The 26,787-nt window shown below is 34.3% G+C and overlaps 1 protein-coding gene across 5 annotated transcripts in view; it reads left to right on the top strand.

Moving 5' to 3' along the window:
* The window catches only part of PDE10A (phosphodiesterase 10A), an 887,116-nt gene that overhangs the window by 764,557 nt on the left and 95,772 nt on the right, over positions 1–26,787 (top strand). For all 5 annotated transcript variants that reach the window (XM_044000217.1, XM_044000218.1, XM_044000216.1 and 2 more), the window contains 5 exons: positions 1,131–1,180; positions 12,749–12,889; positions 18,754–18,909; positions 20,449–20,499; positions 22,109–22,167. In XM_044000217.1, the coding sequence (XP_043856152.1) occupies positions 1,131–1,180; positions 12,749–12,889; positions 18,754–18,909; positions 20,449–20,499; positions 22,109–22,167 (457 nt within the window). The remainder of the gene's footprint in view (positions 1–1,130; positions 1,181–12,748; positions 12,890–18,753; positions 18,910–20,448; positions 20,500–22,108; positions 22,168–26,787) is intronic.

The raw sequence follows: 26,787 nt of genomic DNA, 5'->3' as shown, positions 1-26,787 counted from the left end.
CCATAGCCATAAAAGTTTTCTTTCATAGTCATTATATCTTTAATAAGTCAGTTAAATGTGTGATAGATTTAGAAAGGTTTCCATCCAGAATGATTAAATGATGTTTGCATGCTAAAATGGTGAAGCCCTTAGTTCGTTAGAAAATTTGCCTATCTAGGAGGAATTATCTAAGAAACATGTTGCTTAGCCAGGGTTTTTCTGTGCACTACTGGAATTCAGTACTGGCTAGAATACATTTTCATTAATATTAGGGTTTATCATAGACCATTAACAATATGATAATGATAGTTTTAGGGAAATAAGCAGGTTTCCTCTTTTTTGGGGGGTAACTAACTTTGCATTGTCCTTCAAGTCCTACTTAAATAATTCCCTTTACAAATGTTCATTAAGCCCTTAAATATATGCAAGATGATATATTTAGGTGCTGGGAAGTATACTTACAAAAATGAAAATGATACCTTCCTTCAAAAGGCTTATATTTTCCTAGTTAATACACATGTAATAATATAAAATAATAATGATAACAGTAATTACCCTAAAGGATGCATTCTTGAACTGGTTGACAAATAATCTACTCAAAAACATAAGGCTGGAAAATAGAATGCCATTTATGGGGAACAGCAGGTTGGCCACATTGTCTGGAACATAGAACATGTAAGGGAGAGTAATGTAAAATAAGTCTAGAAAGGTAGATTGCCAGATTGTAAAATACTTTAAATGCCAAGCAGAGAAATATGTGACCCACCCGCTGTTCTTGAGCAGGGGAACAGCAGTCAGGAATATTAGAGGAAGATAATTTAGTCAGCAATGTGGAGGATGCATTGGCTAGAGTAGAGAATGGAAGTAGGAAGACTCGTTAGGATATATTATGAGAGTCTAAATAAGGATGCTAGCTGTGTGAATGGGGAGGAAGACCAATGGAAGAGATGTGATTATAGAATTAATGAGACTTGGCAATTAATTAAATATGGGACCTGAGGGAGAGTTTAGAGTCAAGGATGTCACTGATTTCAGAAATGTCAATAAATCCATTCAGAAATATTTAGTGAAATATATTTAAAGTTTTAACTTTAAAAATTCACATCTTTTATTTTCAAGAAAAATAATTGTTTTTATTGTTACTTTGGCAGCCACAAAAGCAGATGGATTTGCACTGTATTTCCTGGGAGACTGCAATAATGTAAGTATATGATTGATTTAAGTTCTGATATTTTATAGTGTCAGGAAAATAATCTATTCCTTCTAAGATTCTGTGGTAACTAACCTCTTGCTTAATAAGGAAATGACATAAACCAAGTGTAATAATATATGTAAAATGTTTTGAGCCATAAAGAACTACTAAAAACGTCAGATATTCATCTGAATTTTTCTAATGAATAAAACTATTTTGAAAAAATAATCTGTAAATTACTATTTTCTTTTTTAAAAACTATTTTTATGTTAAAATATATTTTTGCTTTTTGAAATCGTAAGGAAATGAAAAATTAGATTACTTTAACATTTACTTTGTTATTGCTAGTGACTCCTTAAAATAAACAGTGGCCCTCAGTAGTTGTTCTGAGCAGGGCAAAAGTAGGGACTTCATATATATTTCAAAAATGTTATCAGTTGTGAGAAAAAAAATGTTTTGTTCTTCCCATGTTATCTGTGGCTTCTTAAAATGATCCTATGAATGGCAGGTTAGTAGGAGGGATTGAAGACACTCACTTATTTTATAGAGATTCTTCTTGTATCTGGTTAGCTTTTTTCAGGACAATTAGCATTCTCTAATTCTATTTGCATAGTGGCATTTAAAATAAGATTTCATTATAGTTTTTGTCTAACCAGTAATATTCAATTTCCTTCATCTTTTATAGAATCAGATCTTTAGCCCTATATACATATATATATATGTGTGTGTATACATATATAATATTTTATAACATCATAACTATTCTTGAATAACAGAACTTATACAGAATTTCATTGTGATCTTTAAGCTAATATTGGTCAAGATTTCTTTGAATTGAATTTAAGATGCGTAACTTAGTTCTGACCATATAAGGGGTGTTCAGTAAATGCTTAATTGACCACATTATCTACATACACATGGGTTGTATGAAGTATTGAGGGAGAACTAGCACTTCTGGTGTGAGGGTTTGATGAGCCCTTTTCAAGGCTGCTCATCTACCTTTGGTATCCACCTGGTCCCCCACTTTGACCTGTGGCTTCAAGAATCTGTATAGCATGCTCAGTAGCTACTTCCTGAGGAAACCATCTCAGCTGATGGGCTAAACCAGGTTGGGGGTAACTGATGGGCCATGTCTACTCCAAGCATGTGAAGACTGCCCCAGGGGAACAAGTGGATTAAAACAGTTTGTTCCATTGGCCATGAAGGTGACTAAAGCAGGCACTGTGGGGTGCTTAGAGCTTGGCAGACATCAAATGTGCCAGGGTCGTCCATCACATTACACACCATTAACAGTCCTTCTGACTTTTGTCTTACCACTGGCCCTCAGTAACTGCAAAAGAGAGTGAGACTGATGACTTTGTGCAACTCTGCTTCACTTAAATTCATTTCTCACACAAATCAAGACATCACCCCATGTTGGTCCTCTTTGAAAACAAAAGGTAAATAATATGTGACAATATTAGCTCTCATTTTGGCCTCTCAGTCTGTCTGTCTACCCTTAAGTAGCAAGAGTGAAGTTAGCAAATTTTAACTGATGATGCTATTGTCCAAAGACCATTTCCCCCGATTTATTTGATAGGAACTTGGTTTTTGAACTTGTGGAGTTATTATTCTATTAGCCTTCTCTTTGTATTTTAAAATATGATTTTATTTTTCTTTAACCATCAAATATTTTTTTCTTCTTCTATCTAGCTTCCCCATTCAACACCAAAAACCAGAAAACAAACAAAAAAGACCCTTTTAAACAAATAAGCTTAAACAAGCAAAACTAGTTCCCCTATTGTTCATGTCCAAAAATGAGTATCCAATCATGGGTCCCTTTTAGTTTCCATTTTAAAAAAATATACAATACTGTTTCCTATTTCTTTGATCTCTTTCTTAGTGAATAGACCTAATAATGGTATTGCTGGCTTAAAGATATCTATAGTTTTACTATTTTTAAAACTGTAAATTAATCTATTTTTAAAATTATGATTTTTAAACAAATTAATGAAATATTTTTTCTCCATCCCTAATGAGAATTATATATACTTTAGGTATGAAAGATACCTCATGTGATTCTTGTTGAATATTTTTTGTTTGTTTTGTTTTCTTAGTATAGACTTCAGTATTCAGGTCATGTATCCAGGTTGAGATTATTGTGGTATATTGTATAAGCTGTTGGTCTAAACCTAATTTCTTCCAGTTCTTTCCCATTTTTTTAGCAATCCCTATAAAAATGCTCTTAAATGTAGCTAATAGTTCTTGAGTTCAATGTTTTTGATTCTTTGTTTGGTCTTTTCTACTATTCAACTCTTCTAATACCAAAGGTTTTATTTTTTTTAATAAATGATTACTGCTTTATAGTAGAATTTGAGATTTGAACATTCCCGTTTCATTCCTATTTTTTAAAAAATATTTCCCTCAAGATATTGACCTCTTGTTCCTCCAAATGATTTTTATTGTATAGTATTTTCCCCAATTACATGTTGAAAAATTTGAAAACAATTTTTAGAAAGTTTTGAGATCCAAATTCTATCCCTCCCTTTCTTCCCTTCCCCTCCTCCCTTTCCCAGGGATAGTAAGCAATTTGATACATGTGCAAGCATGTAAAACATTTTTATATTAGTAATTTTGTATAAGAAGACTTGAAAAAAAAGGGAGAAAAAATGCTTCAGTTTGTATTCAGACAGTATTAGTTCTTTCTCTGGAGACAGATAACATGCTTCATCTTCAGTCCTTTGGGATTGTCTTGGATCATTGAGAATAGCTAAGTCATTCACATTTCTTCATTGTACAGTATTGCTGTTACCATGGTGAACTCTGCTCACTTCACTTTGCATCAGTTCATGTAAGTTTTTCCAGGTTTTTCTGAAATCATCGTGCTTGTCATTTCTTATAGCACAATAATATTCCATCACAATCCTATACTACAGATTGTTTAGTCATTCCCCAGTTGATGGGCATCCTGTTGATTTCTAATTCTTAGCCATCACAAAAAAAGCTGCTATAAATATTTTTGTACAGTGCCCCGTCCCCCTTAATATCTTTGGGATTTAGACCTAGCAATAGTATTGCTGGATCAAAGGGTATGCATAGTTTTGGCATAATTCTAAATTGTTCTTCTGAATTGTTGTATCAGTTTACTACTCCACCAACAGTGCTTTAGTGTTTCAGTTTTTCTACATCCCCTCCAACAGTTGTTTTCTTTTTGTCATATTTGCTTTCCCAGCAATTTTTGTCAAATAATAAGTTTTCATTCCAAAAGCTTGAATTTTGGGGTTTCTCATGTAGAGGATTACTCTAATCTTTTAGTAGAATGAAATGTGCACTTAATCTGTTCCACAGATCCACTACTCTATTCCTTATCCAGTACCAAATCAAATGAATTTTAATAAAAATATTTCATCTTACTCTATAAAGTATCCTTTTGGCAGTTTGGTATATTAACTGTATAAATAAAAAGATGCTTAATATATAGCAATTTTGTCTTGTACACACACAAGAAATGCTAAAAACAAATGTCATTGTGTACTGACAGACATAAAATAGGATTTAGTAATTTGAAACAATTGTAATATCTTGGGATGCTGATATTCAAATCTCCAGAATACAAAGCAATTTTGGGGATCGCTTATTAGGCATTTTACATTTTACTGTGGCTTATAATTCTCTAAACAACTTCCAGAACAGTTCATTGGTAAAATAGCCAGATTTGGGTCATTCTTTTTGTTGGTGTCTGGCCTATATGAAAGCACTGGAGTAGTTGCTAGGGACTCTTTCCTTCCTAGGGTTCCAGTCAGACCAGATGGTTCCCAAACCTTAGAATAATATCACAAGATTGCCTCCAAACCTAGACAAGGAATACTCATCTAAAATCTGGAAAGACCAAAAGAGGAAATGCTATCCAAGACCCAGGTGAGAGGTCATCCTGTTGAGCTTTCCTGTGTTAGCTGCCATATAAGTTTCTCATAATTCTGATATGAAGAAAATCAGCTCTTCCTTACCCCTTCACCAGAAATCTCAGTTACAAAATGACATTTGGCTGTTTACCCACTGCCTTATAGGTTCTAGGTTGGTCATTATTGTTGCAAAATTCTGAATGACATACAAGATTTTGAGCTATTACTAGATGTGGAAGATGAAATAGATTTCCCTAGCATCTCAAGGTTGCCTAGGTGGAGCCTCTTTATCATCATACATGACAGGGAGTACTGATTGAACAGTACCCCTCAGGTCTTGTATACTAGTAAATATATATACACCCACCACTTAGAGACCTCATCTCCTTGTTACACAAGGAGTTCCTACTTTGAAGATGCTTCTCCAATTTGGTGAAGGAAGGTGTATATTTTGTATCTCTAGCATCTATCACAGGTGTGGGGTTAAATTATAGACAACTGGGAAAAGTAAGTTCCCTACTACTAAGGATCATAATTTGTTCTCAGTGATTTTCTCAGTGTCATGCAAAGTGCACCATGTAATACTGAGAAACTGCTTTTCTTTTAATGCTTGTCTATTGCTTTGGTGATAGCATGCCATCTTAAGCTTGAGTGGCATGCTTCATCTCTTCTCCAGGTCCCTCCAGCATTTGGCTATAAATGCTGGGATCTGGTTTGAGATGATTTTTACCAAATCTGATAGATTACCACTATGTCCTTCAGAATTACTAGAGTGATGGGCAGCAAGGTGGCACACACAAGGAGGACCTGAGTTCAAATCCAGCCTCAGACAGTTGACACTTACTAGCTGTGTGACCTTGGGCAAGTCACTTAACCCGAATTGCCCAACCCTCCCCCCCAAAAAAAAGAATTACTAGACTATAGAGTAGTTTAATGGCAACTTGATATAACATCAGATGATATAATCTAAAGAAATAATATAACATCATAAAGATTATGGTTTATGTTTTAAAGTATTAAAATACACCTTCATGCAGCATCAGAGCTATGGGGAACTTGTTTGTGATTACAGAAATGTTTAGTCTTTTTTCATTAGAGTACCTGTTGCATAATCAGACATAATACTAGATATCTTGATCCTAAATTGACCACAGTAATACCAGTAGGTAAGACTTGGTCCATATTAGGCTGGGATATATGATTAGTAAGGCAGTTCAGTATGTTCTATTTCTTTCCAGATCTTTGGCAACTCTGAAGTGCTATCCCTACTAATGGAATCAGGGTTTCCATGATCTACCGTGCTTCCTAAAGCTATAGACACCCCAGATACTAACAGTTATTTCAGATTCTTCTCTGTCAGATCTGCTAGCTCTGTACTAGGAACAGGGCATCTGTAAATGTGTGTTTTGGATTTTAAGGTGTGCCATGCATTGAAAAAGCTAGGAGAGCTGCAGTTTCTATGGTAACCAGACAGGCCAGGTCTCTTTAAAATGGACAAGATTTTTGTGGTCCATCATAATGATAATTGAATGTCATATGACTTTAAGTTGATGATGCCACATCCTTAAGGTGAGCTTGATTGCCAGTAAGCCATAGCCAAATCACTGGTCTTTATTAGCAAATGAAAATAACAAAGTGAATGGAGCACTAGATCTAGAGTAAGCAAGACTTGGGTTTGAATCCTCTCTTTTACAGCTTAATAGCTATATGTCCATGGACACGTCATTTAATTTCTGGGCTTCAGTCTCCTCTGTATAGTTGGGGATAATCACTCCTTTAGAATGACTTCAGGATAATGTGGGCTTAAATAAGATAATTTATTTAACGTCTTTGGCAAAATTATCAAGCCAAAGCTAAGCTTTGTATATTGTATTCCATGTACAATATATAAATTTCTGTTTTTATCTCTAGCTTGTGAATGTTAGCTGGAGACTACAATTTAGCCCCTGGACACCCCAAAGGCAGAGCACCTGAGAACTTGAGTAAAAAAAAAAATCTTTGAGTCAGCTTTAACCATGTGATTCCTGTTAATGCTGTGTGGCTCACTGCCTTCTGGCATCATGCTAAGTTCCATTCAGAATTAGTTGTAAAAAAACTTGATGTGATAGAATAAGGGTTCCCCCTTCCTGCTTTCCTTCAGCTTGGTCTTCAAGCTAACCTTGAGATCTGACTGACTTCTGCCTCCCTTGATGCAGTTTCCTGGTCACTTAAGGGCATTAAAAAGTCCCACCAACATGGAATTAGGATATTACTGACCATATCTGTAGAAGCTAAGTGTCACTGAGTCCATGTTATTTATTCTTTCTGTGTTAGGGCAAAGTAAACCTATGTTTGTTAACTGTACAGTTTCTTGTGAATGTCATTTCATTACAACAGTGAACTTGAACCAGGCTGCTGGTGTTAGATATGCCACTCACTCTTGAGCTATTGTGAATCAACCGGGGAAAAAACTGAGTTGGATTGTTATGGGTTGGAGCTATCCCTTAAGGTCATCTTATAAAAGGAAATCAGTTGGAGAATTGATTTCAGAGGTTTGTTTGATACTTTTCTTTTTGCCTTTTACTCTTTGGAGAGGCTCACTGAACAGTAGAGTTAAGAATGGACCTAGATCCTGGAGTCCTGAAGTCTGTAGTGTGCATACAAAACCTTTCACCCAGGAGTCAATAATGGTTTTTATTTTTATTCAACCATATGGCCCAAGAGGTGAGTTCTTAGGCCAAAAGTGCCTGGCTCCAGCTATGGAAATGTATCAAGAATTTCTGATCTGTATCTTCTTGGAGAGAGGAGGGCAGATTTCCTGTGTAATGTCAGTTTTTAAAGAATTTGGGGGTACAGCCTTTTGGAGATGAATAATTACTATTATTAGTAGCACATGAATTGTCAAAAGTTCACACCAGGAAGCAGGATTTTATAATGCCTTATCATCTTTTCTTCATTCCCCAGCAAATAGCAGGTAGTCAATAATAGTTTTAGAATAAAGTAATATTCCTGCCATCTCCTGCAGTATCCTGCCTTTGCTTCAAATGTAAACTCTAGGAAGTGACTGGTATCTAACAAATATCAGTATTTACCTACGCTCAAAAATGCCATTATGATATGTTCATAAAGAAACAAATGAGAACAAGCAGCCATTTGTTTTATAGCAAATGCATTAGGTCTGGAACAAGCTTAGACTGCAATTTAAAGCAAATTTTTAAAGCTCATAGAATTATAAACTTAGAGCCATAAAGGTCTGGACTTAAAAGGTCATCTAGTCCATCCCTCTTATTTTGAAGATGAGGAAAAGAGGTCTAGAGGAATTTACAAGTTCCCACAGGTGGTTAATTGTATGGCTAGATTATGAATCCAGGTTCCCTGACAGCAGATTCAGTATTCTAAGATGAAATGTCATAAGGCTTTTCATGCCCTTTCATTTCCATTTTTTACACTATGTAGTTAGTTTCTCAAAATTTCTTATGCAATAGAAAATAACTGAAGTCAGAGGGAAACTGTTGGCAAAGTATATATAGAACATAGAATATTAGCACTGGGAGAAACCTTCAAGGTCATCTCAAACACCACATCCAGTCTCATGAGGAGACTGGAGTGGAAGTGACTTGCCAAGGTCAGATAGCTTAAGAAGAAAGAATGTAATTCTCTGGAATTGTTGCATGGTATGCTTTTTACTGCACAAATTCCCCCTACATGTATATAGTTATATAGGGATATATAAGATTTTATGTAGTTATACTTTAATAAATATATACTACAAAATAACATGAAAACATTTTGATTACTGATATTGTTTGATTTATATAATTTCTCAAAGTTCTTTTTTCAAGTAGTTAACTCTCCAGCTAAATAGTAAAGGACTGGGAAACCTTTTGTCCTCCAAGGAACCTTTTTAAGTAAACAGTTATTTGGTAATTCTTAGGCGTTGTGAGTTTGGTATTTGAGAGTCAGTTTTCTTGTTTTCTTTAATGAAGGGTTAGGTCTCCCAATATCTTATTTTTCAATCATTTCTTGATTTTGAACCAGAAAGTATATACCCATACTATATTTCAAATAATTTTGTTACTTTTTACATAGTTTAATGAGTGCTGAACTCCAAACTTTTAATAGTAGCAAAGCAACAGGTATCATTTGATATGCAGCAGAGGTAGTTAAAACATGAGTTTATATAAACAATCTTAAACAGTTTATTATTTAAATCCTATTAATCACTCATTTTCCAGTGTTATGAATATTCTGAGAGGCAATTTTCTACATTTAAGACAAATCATTTTTGTTCTTATAAATGTGGGGCCCCAAATCTTCCTTTTATAGTCTTGAGATAAATATTAGTTGTTTCAGTAATTGTTTAGAAATGCTCTCAGCGAAGGGCTATTTTAGCTAAACTATGTGTCTCCTGTAGAGCCAGATACAGTGTTCTACATGAAGCAAGTGCTTAATAAAGGTTTGTTGAATTTAACTGTCTTAATCTTACTTTAGGTTCTTGGTTAATACTGCCATCTAGTGCCTTCTTTGGCAAAATGCTTAAAATTTAAATACATTTTAAGTAAGCCTCCCTTCATTATAGCAAAATGCAAAATTATGGATATTTGTGTGAATACCAGTTAGGTATCCTATTTGGATTGTGATGGGATACTTGGGTATTGGATGAATAGTTTTTTATAATAATTTATTATTGACTTTTTTATAGTGTTGTTATTTTAATAGTTAAGCCTGATAGAAAGGGCATGCAATTAAAAATAAATAAATAAACAAACAAACAAATAAATAAATAAATAAATAAGGGCAGCTAGCTAGCTCAGGTGGTTATTAGAGTGCCAGGACTGGGGTCAGGATGAGTTCAAATTTGCCCTGTTACACTGACTCAGTGACCCTGGGCAAATTACTTAACTGTATTTGTCTCAGTTTCCTCATCTGTAATTTGTAATTTAAAATTATAAATGTGGGTTCTAATCGGTCCCCCCAGTTTTTTTTGGAAACTGATTAAAATCACTGATAAACGAGTTTAGGTTTTTTGAGGGTTTGTTGAAAGATAGTTAAAAAAAAAAAAGAAAGATTGAGAACAGATTTCTTATAGCCTGAAATCCTCGCCTTCTTAAACTCTCCTGTAAAGTTCCCTGCCACCATGCTGATGTCTCGAAGCCCCAAAAAAGGAAACACAGTCCCACCACTGTCTCCTTCCTCCTTCGTCTTCTCCTCCCAGAAATGTGAGGCTCCTCAAGTTGATTGACTGGTAGCCTTGATAGACAGTACCCATGAGCAAATGTCACTTCCTGACGCCAAGGAATTTGACTGCATGGCTTGCCCTCAGAGGCCTTCTCCTCATGGTGGAGCTTTTCTACAGTCATTCTCCAGCAGGTGGCATCATTCCAATTGTTACAGTAAAATGAGCTGGAGAAGGAAATGGCAAACCATTCCAGTATTTTTGCCAAGGAAACCCTGAATGAGGTTATAAAAAGTCAGATTTGTCTGAAAAAAAATGACTTAAAAATTACAAAAGGCAAATGTTTATTTCGAATTTCATTTAGTATTATTAATTTCCTTCCCTACAGGTGAGATAAAAGGATGATTATTTTTTTAAAATTAAATTAATTTTTTTCATGAACAAATGTCAGTTCTCTCCTTCGTCTCCCCCATTAGAAAAAAAAAGAGAAAATCCTTGTGACAAATATGCTTATGCTCAAAACTGATTCTTATTTTGTCCACATCCAAATATGCACATACATATAAACACATTCTGTACTTTTGAGTAATTCACTTCTCTGACAGGAGATAAGTAACATACTTCATTGATGTTCTGGAATTGGTTGTTTATTGTGTTGATCAGAGTTCCCAAATCTTCAGGTAAGTTGTTTGCTTTTACTCTATCAATTTGCATAAGTCTTACCAGGTTTTAATGAAATTGTCCCTTTCATTATTTTTTATCACATGAGTAATAATTTATGTTCAAATGCTTTTATTCTTCCAGGTTTTCACTAAATATTCCATTAATATGCATTCTGGAATTTGCTTGGTATTGAAGTCAAACTCTCAGGTTTATAGTTTGAAAACACTATTCTTTTCCTCTTTTGGAGAAAATCAGCAGATTGATCCTTCTCCAATACTATGGTTTTATCCCGATTCTTCAGTCTCACTGCTAGTGACTTGACAAGTCCATCTTTAAGTGTTCTCTGTATCCGATGATGTAGTTCATCTGGACCATGTGGCTTGAACTCATCAAAAGAAGCTAGGTTCTCTCCCTAAATCATATTGGTTATGTCCATTCAGTTCAAAGTTCTTTCTCCCTGGCAGAGAAAAAAGCAGACTATCCTAAGTAGTGGTCCTATCTCTTTGATCCCTTTCATTTCCCCAGTGTAGGTTAATATATAACAAATAACCCCTTTTGATCATTATTTTTTCCCCATCAACAACATTAGCTTCTTTGAGTAGCACTGACTATTCTGAAGAAGATTCGTTCCACACATTGCTGTCTACCCTCTTGTATGGCCTTGCTTCTGTCTTCTGGATATATATATATATATTTAAAAACATATATATATACACATATACACACATACACACACACACACACACATACATACATACATATATCCGTAGGGGTTGTTTGTATGAATAAACTCAGAGCATGGGAGTGTAGGACCTGAAAACAAACAAACAAAAAACAAAACTGAGAATGAATTTTAGTAAAAAATAGAAGATAGGACTTTAGGACTGATACTTTCCTAATAAATTAGATCTATTAGTGTGCAGTGACATCAGATACACTATTGAAATCTACAAGGAAGTAGATTCAGTGCTATTTTTCTTTTTGACTGATTCAGTTCACAGAATCACAGGATGTGAGTTGCAACAGACCTCAGAGAGCATCTCGTCCAACCTGTTCCTAAGGGAGACACACCACACAAATGGTCATCCAGCCTTTGCTTTAAGTCCTCCAGTGAAATGCACCCCAATCCACTTTTGAATAGCTGTAATTATTAGGAAGTTTTTCCTTACATCAGATTTAAATTTGCCTCTGTGTAGCTTTTGCCCATTGCTCCTAGTTTGGAGTTGATTTAGAAGGAAAACATTTCATTCCCATTTAAATATTGCTGTTTTCTCGTTGTATTAAGTGTGACACTGCTAAAGTACCCTCAAGGCCATTAAAGCCTTGCTGTGTTGTGGCTACATGGGGGTAGAGCTTGAACTCAGTTTCTGCTAAACCAGAAAGGCTTTGTCTCACCTGAGGAGCATCCTCACAGATTTCAGAGACTTATCAGTTGCCTTGCAGGGTGATGAATTTTTTGGCGACAGCCATGTTTGGAAGACCATCTCCTGAAGTATAGATGGATTGATTGGTAGATACCCTACATAGGTTATATCAAAGGTCCCTGAAGGATTGAAATATTGAAGTACTGCTTAAAATGTTGTATCTCCTACATTTGCATTGACCAACAGCCTATATCTTTCCTACAGTTCTTGCTCACAGTAAAACAGAGACCCACTTCATTTAGCCGTTCTTTGTCATTATTGTCTCAAACAAAACCATGCATCCCACACTAAAAAAAACAACAAAACTCATGCAACAAAATCCTTTCCTTTTACTGTTGTCTTTCTTCCTTCATTTTCTCCACAGAGTCCTTTAGTATTTAAAGTAACACAGGAGTTTATATGTCTATGAAGTACATATTACTTATTTTTCTTTTCCCTCCCTTCTTTTTATTAGAGTCTGTGTATGTTCACACCACCTGGAGTAAAGGAAGGAAAACCACGACTCATCCCAGCTGGGCCAATTACCCATGGTACAACAATATCTGCTTATGTAGCCAAATCAAGGAAAACAATGCTAGTAGAAGATATCCTTGGGGTAAATTACTTTTAACTTGTAATGGCAAATTTTGTTTGATCATTTGAAAATAAAGTATGACTTACTGTTTTGATGTGAGCCCTCTTTTAGGTGTTTCTTCCTGCCCCACCTTCTACCCACCCCCACATTAAGACCAGGTTCTCTTCATTAAGGTAGTTATTCCCTGTTCGTTTGACCTTTATATACAGGAGTCTCAGTTGGGAGCAGGCACCACATATTTTTTAAAACAAGTCCTATGATGTTGATATATAACTTTTATATTTTATATTTCTTTAATTGGAATTTTTATTTTGAGAATTTTTCATAAGGCATAAAATTATTAATGTATAGATATTACCTGGTATCATTTATTTTATGTCCCCAAGGAAGAGGATATTCAGCAATAAGGAAAATTTCCTATTAATTAAAGCTTTTTGTACATCAACAATTAAAAAACATAGATCCTTTTAATTGAAATTTTTCTAAAAATTTAGTAGTCTCTCAACCTTCTTAAACACAGAAAACTGCTCATCATTTAACATTTTCTGAAGGACAAAGTTGTCATTACCTACACAAAATCATACTATTTTAAAGTTGCAGAAAGATTTTATATTCTTACCTCCATTTTACAGATTGAGAACTGAGGCCCAAGATAGTATGTATATTGCCCAAAGTCACACATCTATTTAGTGACAAAATTTGGACTAGAACCCATCCTTCTGGACTCCCAGTTAAGTGATCATTGCACACCCTCATTTGTATGTACAATAGATGATGCTATCAGAGATTACTAAAGAAAGTCCCTAAGCTAAATGGCTCCTGACTGCTTTTATTTATTTAGGTTTTGTGTCTGCTTTTTATTGTTTGATTTTCAAAAAGATTTATTCTTTTGTCACAGTTAGCAGTTCTCAGTATGCTGTCTCCTAGAAGTTGTCCTATTTCTTGTTTGCTACTTGTAATTTGCTATGGGTTTAGAATCTAGATAGTTAAGCTTATTAGATATGTCTAAAGTAATAATGATTGAAGGCCTCAGGGACTTTTATGAGTCAAAGAGTAGACATCTTTAAGTAGAGGCTAAGTGGTATCTGTTTTGGCTGCTCTCAGGTCATTTTTGCTTAATATCTCATCTTTCTGTGGATTCTTAATCTTTTTAGGCTGCCTGTTGAGAACTGCCTTCAGATATGTGAAGTATCAACCCATTACATAAACAGAGCCAGTAGTAAATGCAAGGCATCATTCGATCAGTAGTTTCTAAATTTTTTGAGTAAGAGAGTACTTTGTTAACATCAGTTTTCACAGCCCCCTGTGAGAATAGTAGCTGTATTCTTGCTGCATAATTTTAAATACTAAATAAAGATCAAAATGAAAATTATTGGTGTATGTATGGATTAAAATACTCTTTATAATAAGTGTCCATAGCTTGGGAGCCTTTACAGTTTATGGAGTATCCATAATTATTCTAAATCACTGAATGATTCGGAGTAATTTTTGACTTCTAATACATTATCGACTGCAAGTACTTGTTTTGATGTTTGTGGTTTGGGTAAAATTCAGATTTATTTATAATAACCTTTTACAAGTAGGACAAGCTGTTGAAAATGATTTAAAATTTAGCCATGGTCAACAATTTGAAATCTTAACGAGGACAATTACCTCAGATAAAAATTGCCATTTTCATCTCTTGTGACAGTTACTTACTGATTTTAATATTGAAAATAATTAATGAATCCCCCAACCTTCTTTTATTATTCTTTGATTTTAAATGTGTCCTGTTATCTGAAATAAAGGATAACAATTTCTCAATAAAACTAACAAGCATTATTTCAATTGGGATATCTTTGAAATGTGACCGTGTAAAATAAGTGTATCACAATTTTGAACTAAAAGGAACCTCCTAATTTTTCATATGAGGAAAACAATTTCTATAGTGATTCTATGACTTTTCCAAGTGTATAGAATCAGTGATACAATGGAGAATAGAAACCTGGGTCTCTTGACTCAGTCTAATGCTGTTTTTACTATATATTACTAGGTAAACTCAAATTTTATTTGAGTATTATGATAAATTCTTAACATACTAAAATCAAGAAATATTGAGTTGACATTGATTTGATAAACCACAAAATAACATTTTTCTAAAGAATAAATAAATAGAAGGAAAGGTCCAGAAATTGATTTCATTTTGTCTCTGCTTAGAATACAAGTTCCTTGAGACAGGACACTACACTTGCTTTCATTTATTTATATCCCTAATGTTTAGCACAATACACACACTAAACATCCATTAAATGCTTTTTATTTTTTTTACTTATTCACCCTATATCTAAAGGCAAAACATTTAATGAAATTCTTGGCCCTTTTTTCTGGGGGTGCTTATGATGACTAATAAATGAACAGACCACTCACTATAAAATCATTTTAGTTTTTGTACACATATCTTTTTCAGAATATGAAGATCAAGATAAATTATCTAAAGAACTTGGCAAGATCCTCAAATCAAGTCAAAATATGCCAAGGTGCTTGGTGATTTCAGTATACAACTGAGTATAGGGGAATTTGGCAAAAAAAATTTGGAAACTTTTTTGGAAAAAAATTGGAAAAATACCATGTAATTACTAAGAAATGAGACCAAATAATTATAGACTACCCCAAAGTCTTCTACCTGTACATCACGAATATTTTCTTCAAAAAGAGTTAGAATGTATTGGCTATTTTGAATTCTAACTGGTTATAGATATAGCATTAATTTTGGAATTTGTTAAGACAAAAGTAGGTCTTTCACAAGATGACTAATGTAGAAATATGTTTGATGTGATTGTACATATACAACCTATATCAGACTGCTTTCCATCTTGGGGAGAAGGGGGGGAAGGAAGAGAGGGGGTGGGAGAAAAGAAAAATTCGGAACTAAAAATCCAGTGAAAACAAATGATGAAAACTATCCTTATATGTAATATGTAACTGAAAAATAGTAAAATTAAATTTTTTAAAAAGTAGGAGTAGCTACCAAATTAATTGAAAGGACAAAGATGAGAAAATGTTCCTTCACGGGACTGCAGCAGCTCTGATATGACCTGTTTAAAGTAATTATTCACTTCAAAAAATGAGAAATAGATAGAGTAATGATACTGATTCTCAGGTATATATTTGAAACATGTAGCTAGTACAACATAGTTACTACACAGAGACAGCCAGAAGAGCTCAAAAGTTATGTAAGCTTAGAAAAAGCTTTATTTACTTTCCAGGCAGTGAGAGAAGGCAATCAATGACAGCATTTTGGAACCAAGATGATTTATAGAACATTTTGGGGAAAGGTGATGAAAGTTTCATTCATTCAACAAATATTTATTAAGCATTATTTTTCAAAGCACTGTTCCAGAGGCTGTGCATAGAAAGCAAAAAATAAACAGTCCTTACACTCAAGCAGCTGATGTCCTAATGGAAGGGTATGGCATGTACATGGGTAATGAATTTGAGGGGGAAGACAGCAGGAACAACTGGGAACTTCAGGAAAAGCTTTGCACAGGAGGATGGTTAAGAATTTTAAGAGGTAGAGTTTAAAATGTATTCCAGGGATGACAACAGACTATGAAAATGCACAGAGATCAAATGTAGAATTTCACATTCTGGAAACAAATGTCACCCCAATTTGACTGGGATATAGGTTATAAGAAGGTATAATGTGAAATAGGACTGGAAACCTTAGTTGGAGTCTTATTAGGGAGTGCCATAAATGCTATACTGAGGAGTTTGTGTTCTGTTATAAACAAAATAAGAAGGTACTAAAAATCTGTTCCTTAGAAAGTCTGTTTTGATATTTGTGTGGATTATGGACTGGAGATGAACAAGACTGGAAGCAGGAATACTAATTAGGAAACCATTACAATAGTCAAGGCAAGAGAGACGGTGCAGATATTAACTGTGACTATGGTCTTGTAAGTGGAGGAAAAAGAATGATGTAAAAGGTGATTTTAAAAAAGAGAGTCAAGATGATTTGTTTATGGGGGAGGAGAAAGAGGGAAGGGCCTAGGATAACTTTGTGAGTTAATTAACCAGTATGACTAGAGTTCTATGGAGAGTTTAGAGATATGCATATACATGTGTTAGTTGTGTGAATAGAGGTGATACTTGAAGACAGGAGAGTAAATAACAATGTAGAGACTACACAGAGGAATGGAGCTAGAGGACAAAGTCTTGGGAAACACCAGCTTTTTGGGTATGAGATAACAAGATAAATCATCAAAGCACACTCAAGTATATGTCAAGGAAAGTTAGTGCTCCTCAGGCTGAAATTATCAGCTCATAAAACAAAAAAGAACAATTGAGAAATTAGGCCTATGTTTTTGTCTTACCTCCACCACATTTGGACTCCCTTCAGTACCCAAAGTACTATGTGAAGAATTAGCGGTAGAACATGAGATAAAGTCTTTATACCAAAAATTTTAATGTTAGTCACATAATTTTAAGATACTCTGGGTTTGATTTTAAATATATATCAAAAAGGAGAATAATTTCCTGCTTAAGAAGGGAAAATTTCCCTTAAGAATGGGAAAGTTTGGGGGCAGCTACGTGTCACAGTGGATAAAGCACTGGCTTGGGATTCAGGAGGACCTGAGTTCAAATCCAGGCTCAGACACTTGACACTTGCTGTGTGACCCTGGGCAAGTCACTTAACCCTCATTGCCCTGCAAAAAATAAAAAATGGGAAAGTTCAAATATGTATACTTAAGGGAAAAAAAAGTCAGATACTGAGAAAACATCAACTGTTCATTGGTATTCCTATGTACTCACACATTTGTAAGTATTAATAAACATTGATTTTAATGATGTATTCAATGATACCTTGTGATTGAATAATAGAACATGTGTCTTCCTAAGAATCAAGACTGTAGGTGACACATAGCAAAGGAAGAACATGGTGGATATAAACATATGATGACTTTAATATGAGAAGTGGTACAAGAAATTATATTTAATATAAAAAGTAGAAAAGAATTGGAGCAATCTTGTAGTGAAGAGATATACCACAAGTGACTTTTGTGTCCTAGAAAGATTTATCAAACTAAAGTAATAGAAATGCTGAGTAGTTTTTCCGTGGAAGATTTTGACAAAGCCATGAACTCAAGAACACACAGCATATGAAGGACTTGGGAAGAATTGTAACTTACTCTATTCGAAGAGTAACAGAATAAAGAAATCATATCAGAATTGGAAGAAATCTTGGCAACTATGTCATCTAACCCATAACCCAAAAAAGAATTCTGCCCTACAACTTCACTGGCAAGTGTTTATCTAACCTTTGCTCAAAACAAAACAAAACAAAAACAGCTTTAAGAAAGGGAAACCCATTGCTTCCTGAGACAGTCCATTTCAGTTTGGGGTAGTTCTATTAGTTAAAGGAAGTTTTTCTTGCATGGATTAGATAAATTGAACTAGATTAAAGCTTCTTAAACTGTGGTTTGTAACCACGCACATGGTCCACATAACTGAATGTGGGAGTTGCAAAAAATTTGGCAACAATAAAAGGTTATGTATACTTGTTTCATATATCTATAAATCTGGGGTCATGTAAAAATTTCTTGGGCAAAAAGAGTGGAAAAAGTTTAAGAAGCCCCGAACTAGGTGACTTTTAAGGTCTTTTCCAAGGCTGAGGTTCTGTGATTCTATGACTTTCCTGATGGTCACATAACTAGCAAGTGCTTACTAATGAATAAACAAACAAAAAAGATAGTTTCATAATATCAATAAAGTTTCTTTCCTTGGATAGCATAAGTCATAGCTTTATTGGTTCTATTTGCTAGAAACTGATTGGGGGGGGATTTTTTTTCTTTCTCCTTTTTTCCCCTTTCTTTTCCTTTCCTTTTTTTTTTTAATTTTATTTTTAGGACGAACGATTTCCAAAAGGTATCGGACTGGAATTAGGGACACGTGTCCAGTCTGTTCTTTGTTTACCAATTGTCACTGCGATTGGTGACCTCATTGGTATCCTTGAACTGTATCGGAACTGGGGCAAAGAAGCTTTTCATATCTGTCACCAAGAGGTGAGAACTCAACAGTAGTTTATTTTTTAATTTAAAGTTTATCATGTTTCAGTCAGGTTTAAAATACCTGGTTGTATTATATGTGTCCTTATAATTATACCGAGGCTTTTAAAAACAAATAATTTTGTCAGCTGTTGAAGTGGGAAGTTTTTTTACATTAGGATTGTGATTATTTTAGTAATATTTTATAATAAAAAACTTATATCATCTATAGAGAAGTGATATAACAGTTCTTAAGATCTATACTACACTTAGAAAAAAGAAAATTGGGTTGTCTGTGTTTTTGTTTTGATAGTGAAAAAATGACGGAGCTGACCACATAGAAAGACCTGGATTCAGGTCCAGCTTCTGAGACACAATGGCAGCATTGTGAAGTGAGCACTCTACCAAAAAAAAAAATTGCTTTTGAAGCTTATAGATCAAAGAAGGATTATGGAACTAAATTGGGGAAAAATTAGGATTCTTTTTTAGCAGTGAGTTCTCTACAATAATAGAATAACATGTCTAGACAACACCCCCACAAAAAAGGAACATTGTGCAATTCTTAAGGTTATTGTTATAGCTACTTGATATGTCTTTAAGTACTTATTATGTCTTATTTACGTAAAATAGATTACCCAGTACATAGTTGTCAAATGGAAAAACTTAAATTGTTTGGTTAAGAAGTTATCTAGAACCAAATATTCTCCAAAATATGGTTAAATTAGAATAATTCAGTATAAAGTACTGTTATGCTCTTTTAAAAATAATTACAATAAGCTTCAAAGGGATTATCCATGTTCTTTTACTATGCTGTAATTTTGTTGTCTTTGAGGAATGCCTTAAATAGACCATCTGTTCATTTTTGTAAATCATTATTATAGTCATCATAATAAGAAATCAACTATAATATTAGGACAAATAGTCACAGCTTTTAAGGCAAATATAAAGGCTACTTCACTCATTGTTCCTACCTCTGACACTTTTGCTACTAATAATGGGAATATTTTCTGATATTCTCTTATGAATCCCCAAATAGCCAAGCAAATAAAAATGATAGCAATCTAAGATCCTGTTAGTGTATACCATAGGTTTTAAATCTTTAGATCTAGTTCTTAAAATAAGAATGATTTTTGTTGAAAAATAATATAGGAGGAGCTTTCATTGAACTAGAAAAAGAGTGTAAACCCTTTGAGATTCCTGTTGCTCTTGTAGATGAATCTACCTTGTTTCTTAATATGAAATTCCAAGGAACATGACAGTACTGAGGCTCCACAGTGCAGATGAATAAGAAATGTAGAAAAGAAAACCTGTATAACTGCTATTTTTATTGAAATCAGAATGGTGGTGTATCTTTAAAAGCGTTTATATGTTCAGTGATCACTGAAACCTATTTCAATACTTTTGTATTAGTTTTCTAATAGGAAGTGTATTTTCAGGTGAATTATCTTTTTGCCACTGCAGAGAAAATCCTGCAAAATAATCTGCGGACATAATTTCAAAATCCAAACCAAAGTTGATATTAAATAGTTTTAGATACTCCCCTGTTTTCTTTTTCAGGTTGCAACAGCAAATCTTGCCTGGGCCTCAGTAGCAATACATCAAGTACAGGTGAGTCTTAGTAATGTTTTCATAAGACAGTGGCAGCTCCTCAGTGTGCGTGCTTGACAATGAATCATAGGCAAAACCTACAAAGTAGAGTAGTATATGTTGGGTGCTTTTGAAGAATAAAAAGCACCATACTTAGCAGTTCTACCTTAATAAACTTCAGGTAAATCTAAGTCAACCATGTCATTGAAATAGACAATTCATGGAGCTATTTACTTTAGCATTCTTAGCATTCCCCTGTCCTATTAATGCTTTTTGTGTTTGCTGAAGCATAGTGTATTTATAATCAGTGGTCCTGTGTTCAAAACCAACTTTGTTGCTTGCTACCTGCATGACCTTGGGTAAGTCAAAGACCCTACTTTGGCCTTTGTTGTTCCTTTATAAAATTGGAAAATTCATCTAAGGGATGTGTAAGATCCCTTTCAGCTCCAAATGTGTACTCTTAATCTGAAAGGGATTGGATCAGTTAATTAAACACTGGGAAACTACTGACAGTTTGTTAGATATTTGGGTTGGTGCATTAGGCATTTCAGAGGATTGTTTATAAACTCTTATAGTTTAGTATAAAGAGTTACCCTTGAAGCTCTTCATCCAAGAAAACCCCAAATTCAAATTTTAGCTGTGAGGCATACTGCTTTTGTTACCCTGAGCAAGACATCTAGCATCTCAGAGCTCTAGGCAATCTTCTGTAAGTTAAAGTACCAACCTGTGTTAGTAAGGAAGTTTCCTCACCTAGAAGTTTCCTATCAGTTTCCTATCAGAAGTTTCCCGTTCAGTCCCTGTCTTTATTTCTTAAATTGTCTACTATATTTAGAGGCCAATTTACTTGAATTATATGATATGCAGTGTATGAGTTTTTATTCTAGCCACAGGCTCTTTTTATGACAATGACCAAATTCAAAGGTGATAGAAGAGATGTCTGTTGCAGAGTTAGTCTTTCTGCCATCTCCCCTAGTGAACAGTGTGTGTGTGTGTGTGTGTGTGTGTATAATAATTTCTTTGATGTTGGCTGAACATTTTCATGAGGCAAGTAAAGATACCTATTGTTTGTTGTGAGCCAGTATTCAAGGGAAGGGGGATCCTTCCAGGGAATATAGTTTTTTTCCACTCTCTTCCTAGAAGTCAATGTTTAAGAAATTATTGATAGGAAAAGAGAATAGGGCTATATTAATAATAAATATAATTTAAAGTATACCAAACTAAACTGCTGCTTATAATTTTAAAATTTAAATAGCCACCACCATAGGTATTTCTCTTATTGATTCTCCCAAACAACATCATTTTGCAATAAATGTTATTATATTATAACAGTGGAAAATCTTGAAACCTCTGTGTAACATTTAATTAACAACATTCTTCATCTTATATTAATTGACTCCTGTGGGAGCCATTTTCATTGAACCATTTGACATGTTAGATGGAGGTATGCCCATATGTTAAAAGATATTTGCTAGCTTTATGATACAAGCAACATGATATCACAGTCACAAAGAGTTAATTGTTTTAGGCCCATTGAAATTGGAGACAAATTACTTCCCTACCATTTTGTTTTTTATTAAAAAGAAATATCTTTTGCTTCAATTAATAGTCTCTATGCTTTAATATGTGTCAGGTATGCAGAGGTCTTGCCAAACAGACTGAATTGAATGACTTCCTACTTGATGTATCAAAGTAAGTGTCATTTGTATCTAGGAATATTAATAACCATTTTTTAAGCAAAGATTTTATAATGAGCATATTTAACAGAAAGTCATAAATAATTGTAACTATTCCAAATATTGATTTTAACCACTGATTGGCAGTTGGTTTATATCTAGGTACAGAGTGATAAGAGCTGTTGGAATATTGAATAATAGTATTCAGTTACATCCTAGACAGCAGTCACTAAAAATACATAAAGGGTAGTGATATGGATGTGTATGATGAAAGTCAGTTTGTAGTTAAATATACAAGGTATGTTTCTTTTTCCTTTTCAAATATGTGCACTAATGTTGACTATAAACAAAGAATGAGTTGAGAATATGGGTTGGACAACAAATATAGCTTTTTATTTATATTAATATTTTATTTGTTGAAATCCCCCTTGCCTTAGAAGGGAACATGTTCCTAGAACATGGGATTTTAAACTCCCTTTGTGTCGTGGACTTCCATTGATGATGACAGTAATGTTTCACTTCCACGATGGAGAACACTGAAATTCTTCTCTCTGACCATAACCTCCTTTGCTTCTATTCTCTCTCTGGACTTCATATCTCCTATTCATATATAGCTAGTTTACCATGACCTCTAGTCACTCTGCCCTGTTCTCCTGGGCCATCATCACTATTCTAGCCTCATTTTTTTTCCCTTTATGTGTCCTGACCCTATATATAATTAGTTCATGGGCAGTTTCTCTTAACTATTTAATCCCTTGTATTATCATTGCTTATTTCTTGCCATATTTCAATGGTGAGTTGTCCATACCATCCAACTTCTCTTCTCTCAGTCATACTACTCAGTGGTATTGGAGAAAGTTATATGATCTCAACTGGGCCCTTATTGCTAATTGACCCTATTGAACTCCCCATATCAGCTAGTCCAAGCTTCTTGTTCTCTTTTTAACTTCCTACATTATTTACAACACAGGACTTTTGTTTTATTCTTCACTGAGAAACTATAGACCATCTGTAGCTCTTCAACATTATTTCCTGGTCTCTACCATTGCTTCATCCTCTGATCACATTGATTTACTCACCAAGCTTAATCCCTTTACTTGTTCTCTTCATCCAGTCTCCCTTTTCCTCTAATATCTTAGTGACTCAGCTAATTCTTGTCAATCCTTCTCTGTTTATATACTGCTTTTCTGCTAATGACAGATATGCCCAGGTATCCCCCTAATTTTTTAAAAAAGCTTTACTTGATACTCCTGTACCCTCAAACTATATCACCCAGTGTTTATCCTCATTTTCACTGTCTTACTCTTAGATAAATCTATCAAAGCTTTCTGTATTCATTCATATATTCTCTTCTTTTCCACTTATAGACCTGTTCCAATCTGGTGTTTGATATTAAAATTCAACAGAGATTTCTTCCTCCAGAATTACCAATGATGCCTTAATTGCTAAATCTGGTAGCCTTTTCTCGGTTTTAATCCTTTTCACTCTCTTTTCTGGGTACTTTTTTCTCCTTTGTGTTTCTGTGTTACTACCATCTCTACATTATCACCTACGTTTTGCCCCTAATTGTGAATTGTCCTATAAAGCCCTCACATGGTGATCTCACCAACTTCCATAGCTTTAATTATTATCACAGCACTTATGATAACCAGATCTAGATATCTGGCCCTGTGGACTTTGTTGAGCTCTGTTCTCACATTATCAATGGCTCATTGGACTTTCCCACCTGCATATCCTACAAGCATCATAAACTCAACAGATCCAAAATGGAGTTCATTATCTTTACTCCTGAACCAACCTGTCCTACAGATTTGTGTAATTCTGTTGAGTACCATCACCCATTTACCTAAATAACATGCTTTGTTTTTAAATCTGTACATTTCTCTCACTTTCACGTCTTGGTGCACTAACAACTATTTTTGTCGGTTTATTGTTATTTGCCCTCTCATAAATCCTTCCCAGGGGCTCTGTGCAGCATGCTAACAGGCTTCCTTTAGGTTCCTTGATATTGGCTGAGATTATCATTTATTGTTCATTCTTACTAGAAGACCACATTGCCTGCCTTCTAGTGATAGCATTTATTTGACTTGATTATTTTCAAGGATTTATATACACAGTTTGTCATCGGTAATATTCTATTTATGGCCTCTGTAATTTACTCCATTGTTTTTGTGAGTCCCATAATTTTAATTCTAGAAAGTTCGTGGTATTCTGTGATACAGAGACAGAAGATAAAATAGAGAAATTTAATAACTTTACCTAGGATAAATTTGGTTTACCTTGAGTTGGGTGTGTGGAGATAAATAGAAGCTGTCAGAGCAGGCAGTTTTGTCATAGACAGCTATTTTTGTCTATGAATACATGTTGCTCTTCATTTCATAATCTATTACATTTTGACAAGCCAATCCACTAGTTTATATCCATGAATTTATCTGACTGGTAAAGATCATTTTGAGTGATCTAGTTACACAAATTGATGGGGTTATTAAATTCAAACAAATTGTCTATTCTATCAACTAAATCATTGACAAAAATACTAAACAGAACAACCAGAATTGACTCCTGTGTAATTACATTCAAATCCTTTGAAAAACTGACACCAAACACTATTTTAGTAATGCTTTCATTAATGATTTCTCTAGAAATGAAATTCTTTATAACAGAGTATGTTTAAAACAAATACAGAACAATTAGTCATAGAATGAAGAGCTACATATATACAAAGGAAAAATTTTATCTTCATGATAAAAATACATCTTTTGATAACTTCTATTTTTCCCACCCAGCTGAAAATAAACAAGAGTAACCTGAGGGTGTTGCAAAAGTTTGCCAGTTTTATAATATTATATTTCCAGCTTTCTCTGTTCATCTTTTCTTGTATATATATGACTCATTTGGATGTGCTCAAACCTTTCCTTCTCTTTTTTTTTCTCTCTAATTTCTGTTTCAATTCTTTTGCATTCTCCCTTCTATCCCAGAACTCCAAGATGTTATATTTTTGTTATTGTTGTTGTTGTTGGGTTTTTTTGTTTGTTTTGTTTTTTAGTGAGGCAGTTGGGGTTAAGTGACTTGCTGTGGGTCACACAGCTAGTAAGTGTTAAGTGTCTGAGGCCAGATTTGAACTCAGGTACTACTTACTCCAGGGCCGGTGCTCTATCCACTGCACCACCTAGCTGCCCCAAGATGTTATATTTTTGACATGATGGACGTGTTACTGATCATAGCCTATTTTTGCTGATGTCCTAGAAGACATGTATCATTTCTACATTGAGCATTAAAGTTACTGACAAACAAGGTGTTCTCAAAATTCATCTTTTTGTAGAATTACCATGCATCAACATTATTAGATGATTTTTATATTAATATCTTTTTCTAAAATTTAAAGTTGATTTTTTGTTGTAGTGACTCCATATTTATGTAAGAGAGGTTGGACAAACCTAGATGATGTTGTTCATATATGGCATAATGCTCACGAACGTAGGTTTATGTTTGTAGTAGAATTTCCACTTATTTTGTCTCCATGTCCTCAGCAAACCAGAGATTGACTTCAAACTTCTAATTCATCTTGTGTCTAAATATTGTTATTATTATACTTATAATAGAATGAGAATACAAATTTTCCATTCCCTTGAAGTCAGACCTGATTTTTGATGTATGACACCTTGTAGGAAATGGTCTTTAATGATGAACTAGTGCACAGAATACTAAGAAGAAGTGTGGGATTGTCCCTGTGTAGTACCTTTTACTTAGAGTAATCTCTCTTTTTGTAATCTTATCAGTTCCTACTTATTGTTTTATCTATTATGTCTATGCATGTGATTCCCAGATCTAGCCTTAGTTTGTCTTCTGAGTTACACTTCTTTGTCACCAGCTAACTATTGGTGATTTCCAACTGTATTTCTTCCAGGAATCTCAAATTTATCTTGTCCATTGCAGAATTCTTTCCCCTAAGCCTTTCCCTTCTTTCTAACTTCCCTATTTCTGTTAAGGATACCATTATCCTCCCAGTCATTGAGGATTTTAAACTTGGACATATCCAAACTCTTCCCTCTACCTCACCTTTTTTTTTTTTTGTTGTTGTTGTTTTTGTTTTGTGGAGCAGTGTTAAATGACTTGCCCAGGGTCACACAGCTAGTAAGTGTCAAGTGTCTGAGGCCGAATTTGAACTCAGGTCCTCCTGAATCCAGGGCTGGTGATTTATCTACTGTGCCACCTAGCTGCCCCCTACCTCACCCTTTAATCAGTTACTGAGTTCTATGGAATCTTCTGGGGAGCAGGGTCAGATAGGAGGGAAAAACATCTCTCTCATCTATTCCCTTAGTTCTGCTGACTAGTGTTATTCAGGTCCTTATTATCTCTCATATAAACTCTTGCATTGGTCTCCCAAGTGGTCTCCTTGCCTTCAGTCTCTACCCACTCTAATTCATCCTCCATATAGCTACCAAATTGATATGTCTTTTCTAAAATTTTTATTTATTTTATTTTCAATTTATGGATTAAAACAAGAATTTCCATAACATAGTATAATGAAAAAGATGATTGCACATGAAACTGCAAATCCATTATATATAACTTGCTATTGCTTTTAAATATACAATAAAGTTATCATGTAAATTTGTTTTTTTCCTTTTTTTCC

The sequence above is a fragment of the Dromiciops gliroides genome, chromosome 4, assembly GCF_019393635.1.
Source record: "Dromiciops gliroides isolate mDroGli1 chromosome 4, mDroGli1.pri, whole genome shotgun sequence".
NCBI classification, from domain to species: Eukaryota; Metazoa; Chordata; class Mammalia; order Microbiotheria; family Microbiotheriidae; genus Dromiciops; species Dromiciops gliroides.
Note: the sequence above shows the minus strand (reverse complement) of the source record. Positions and strands in the feature narration are given on the sequence as shown.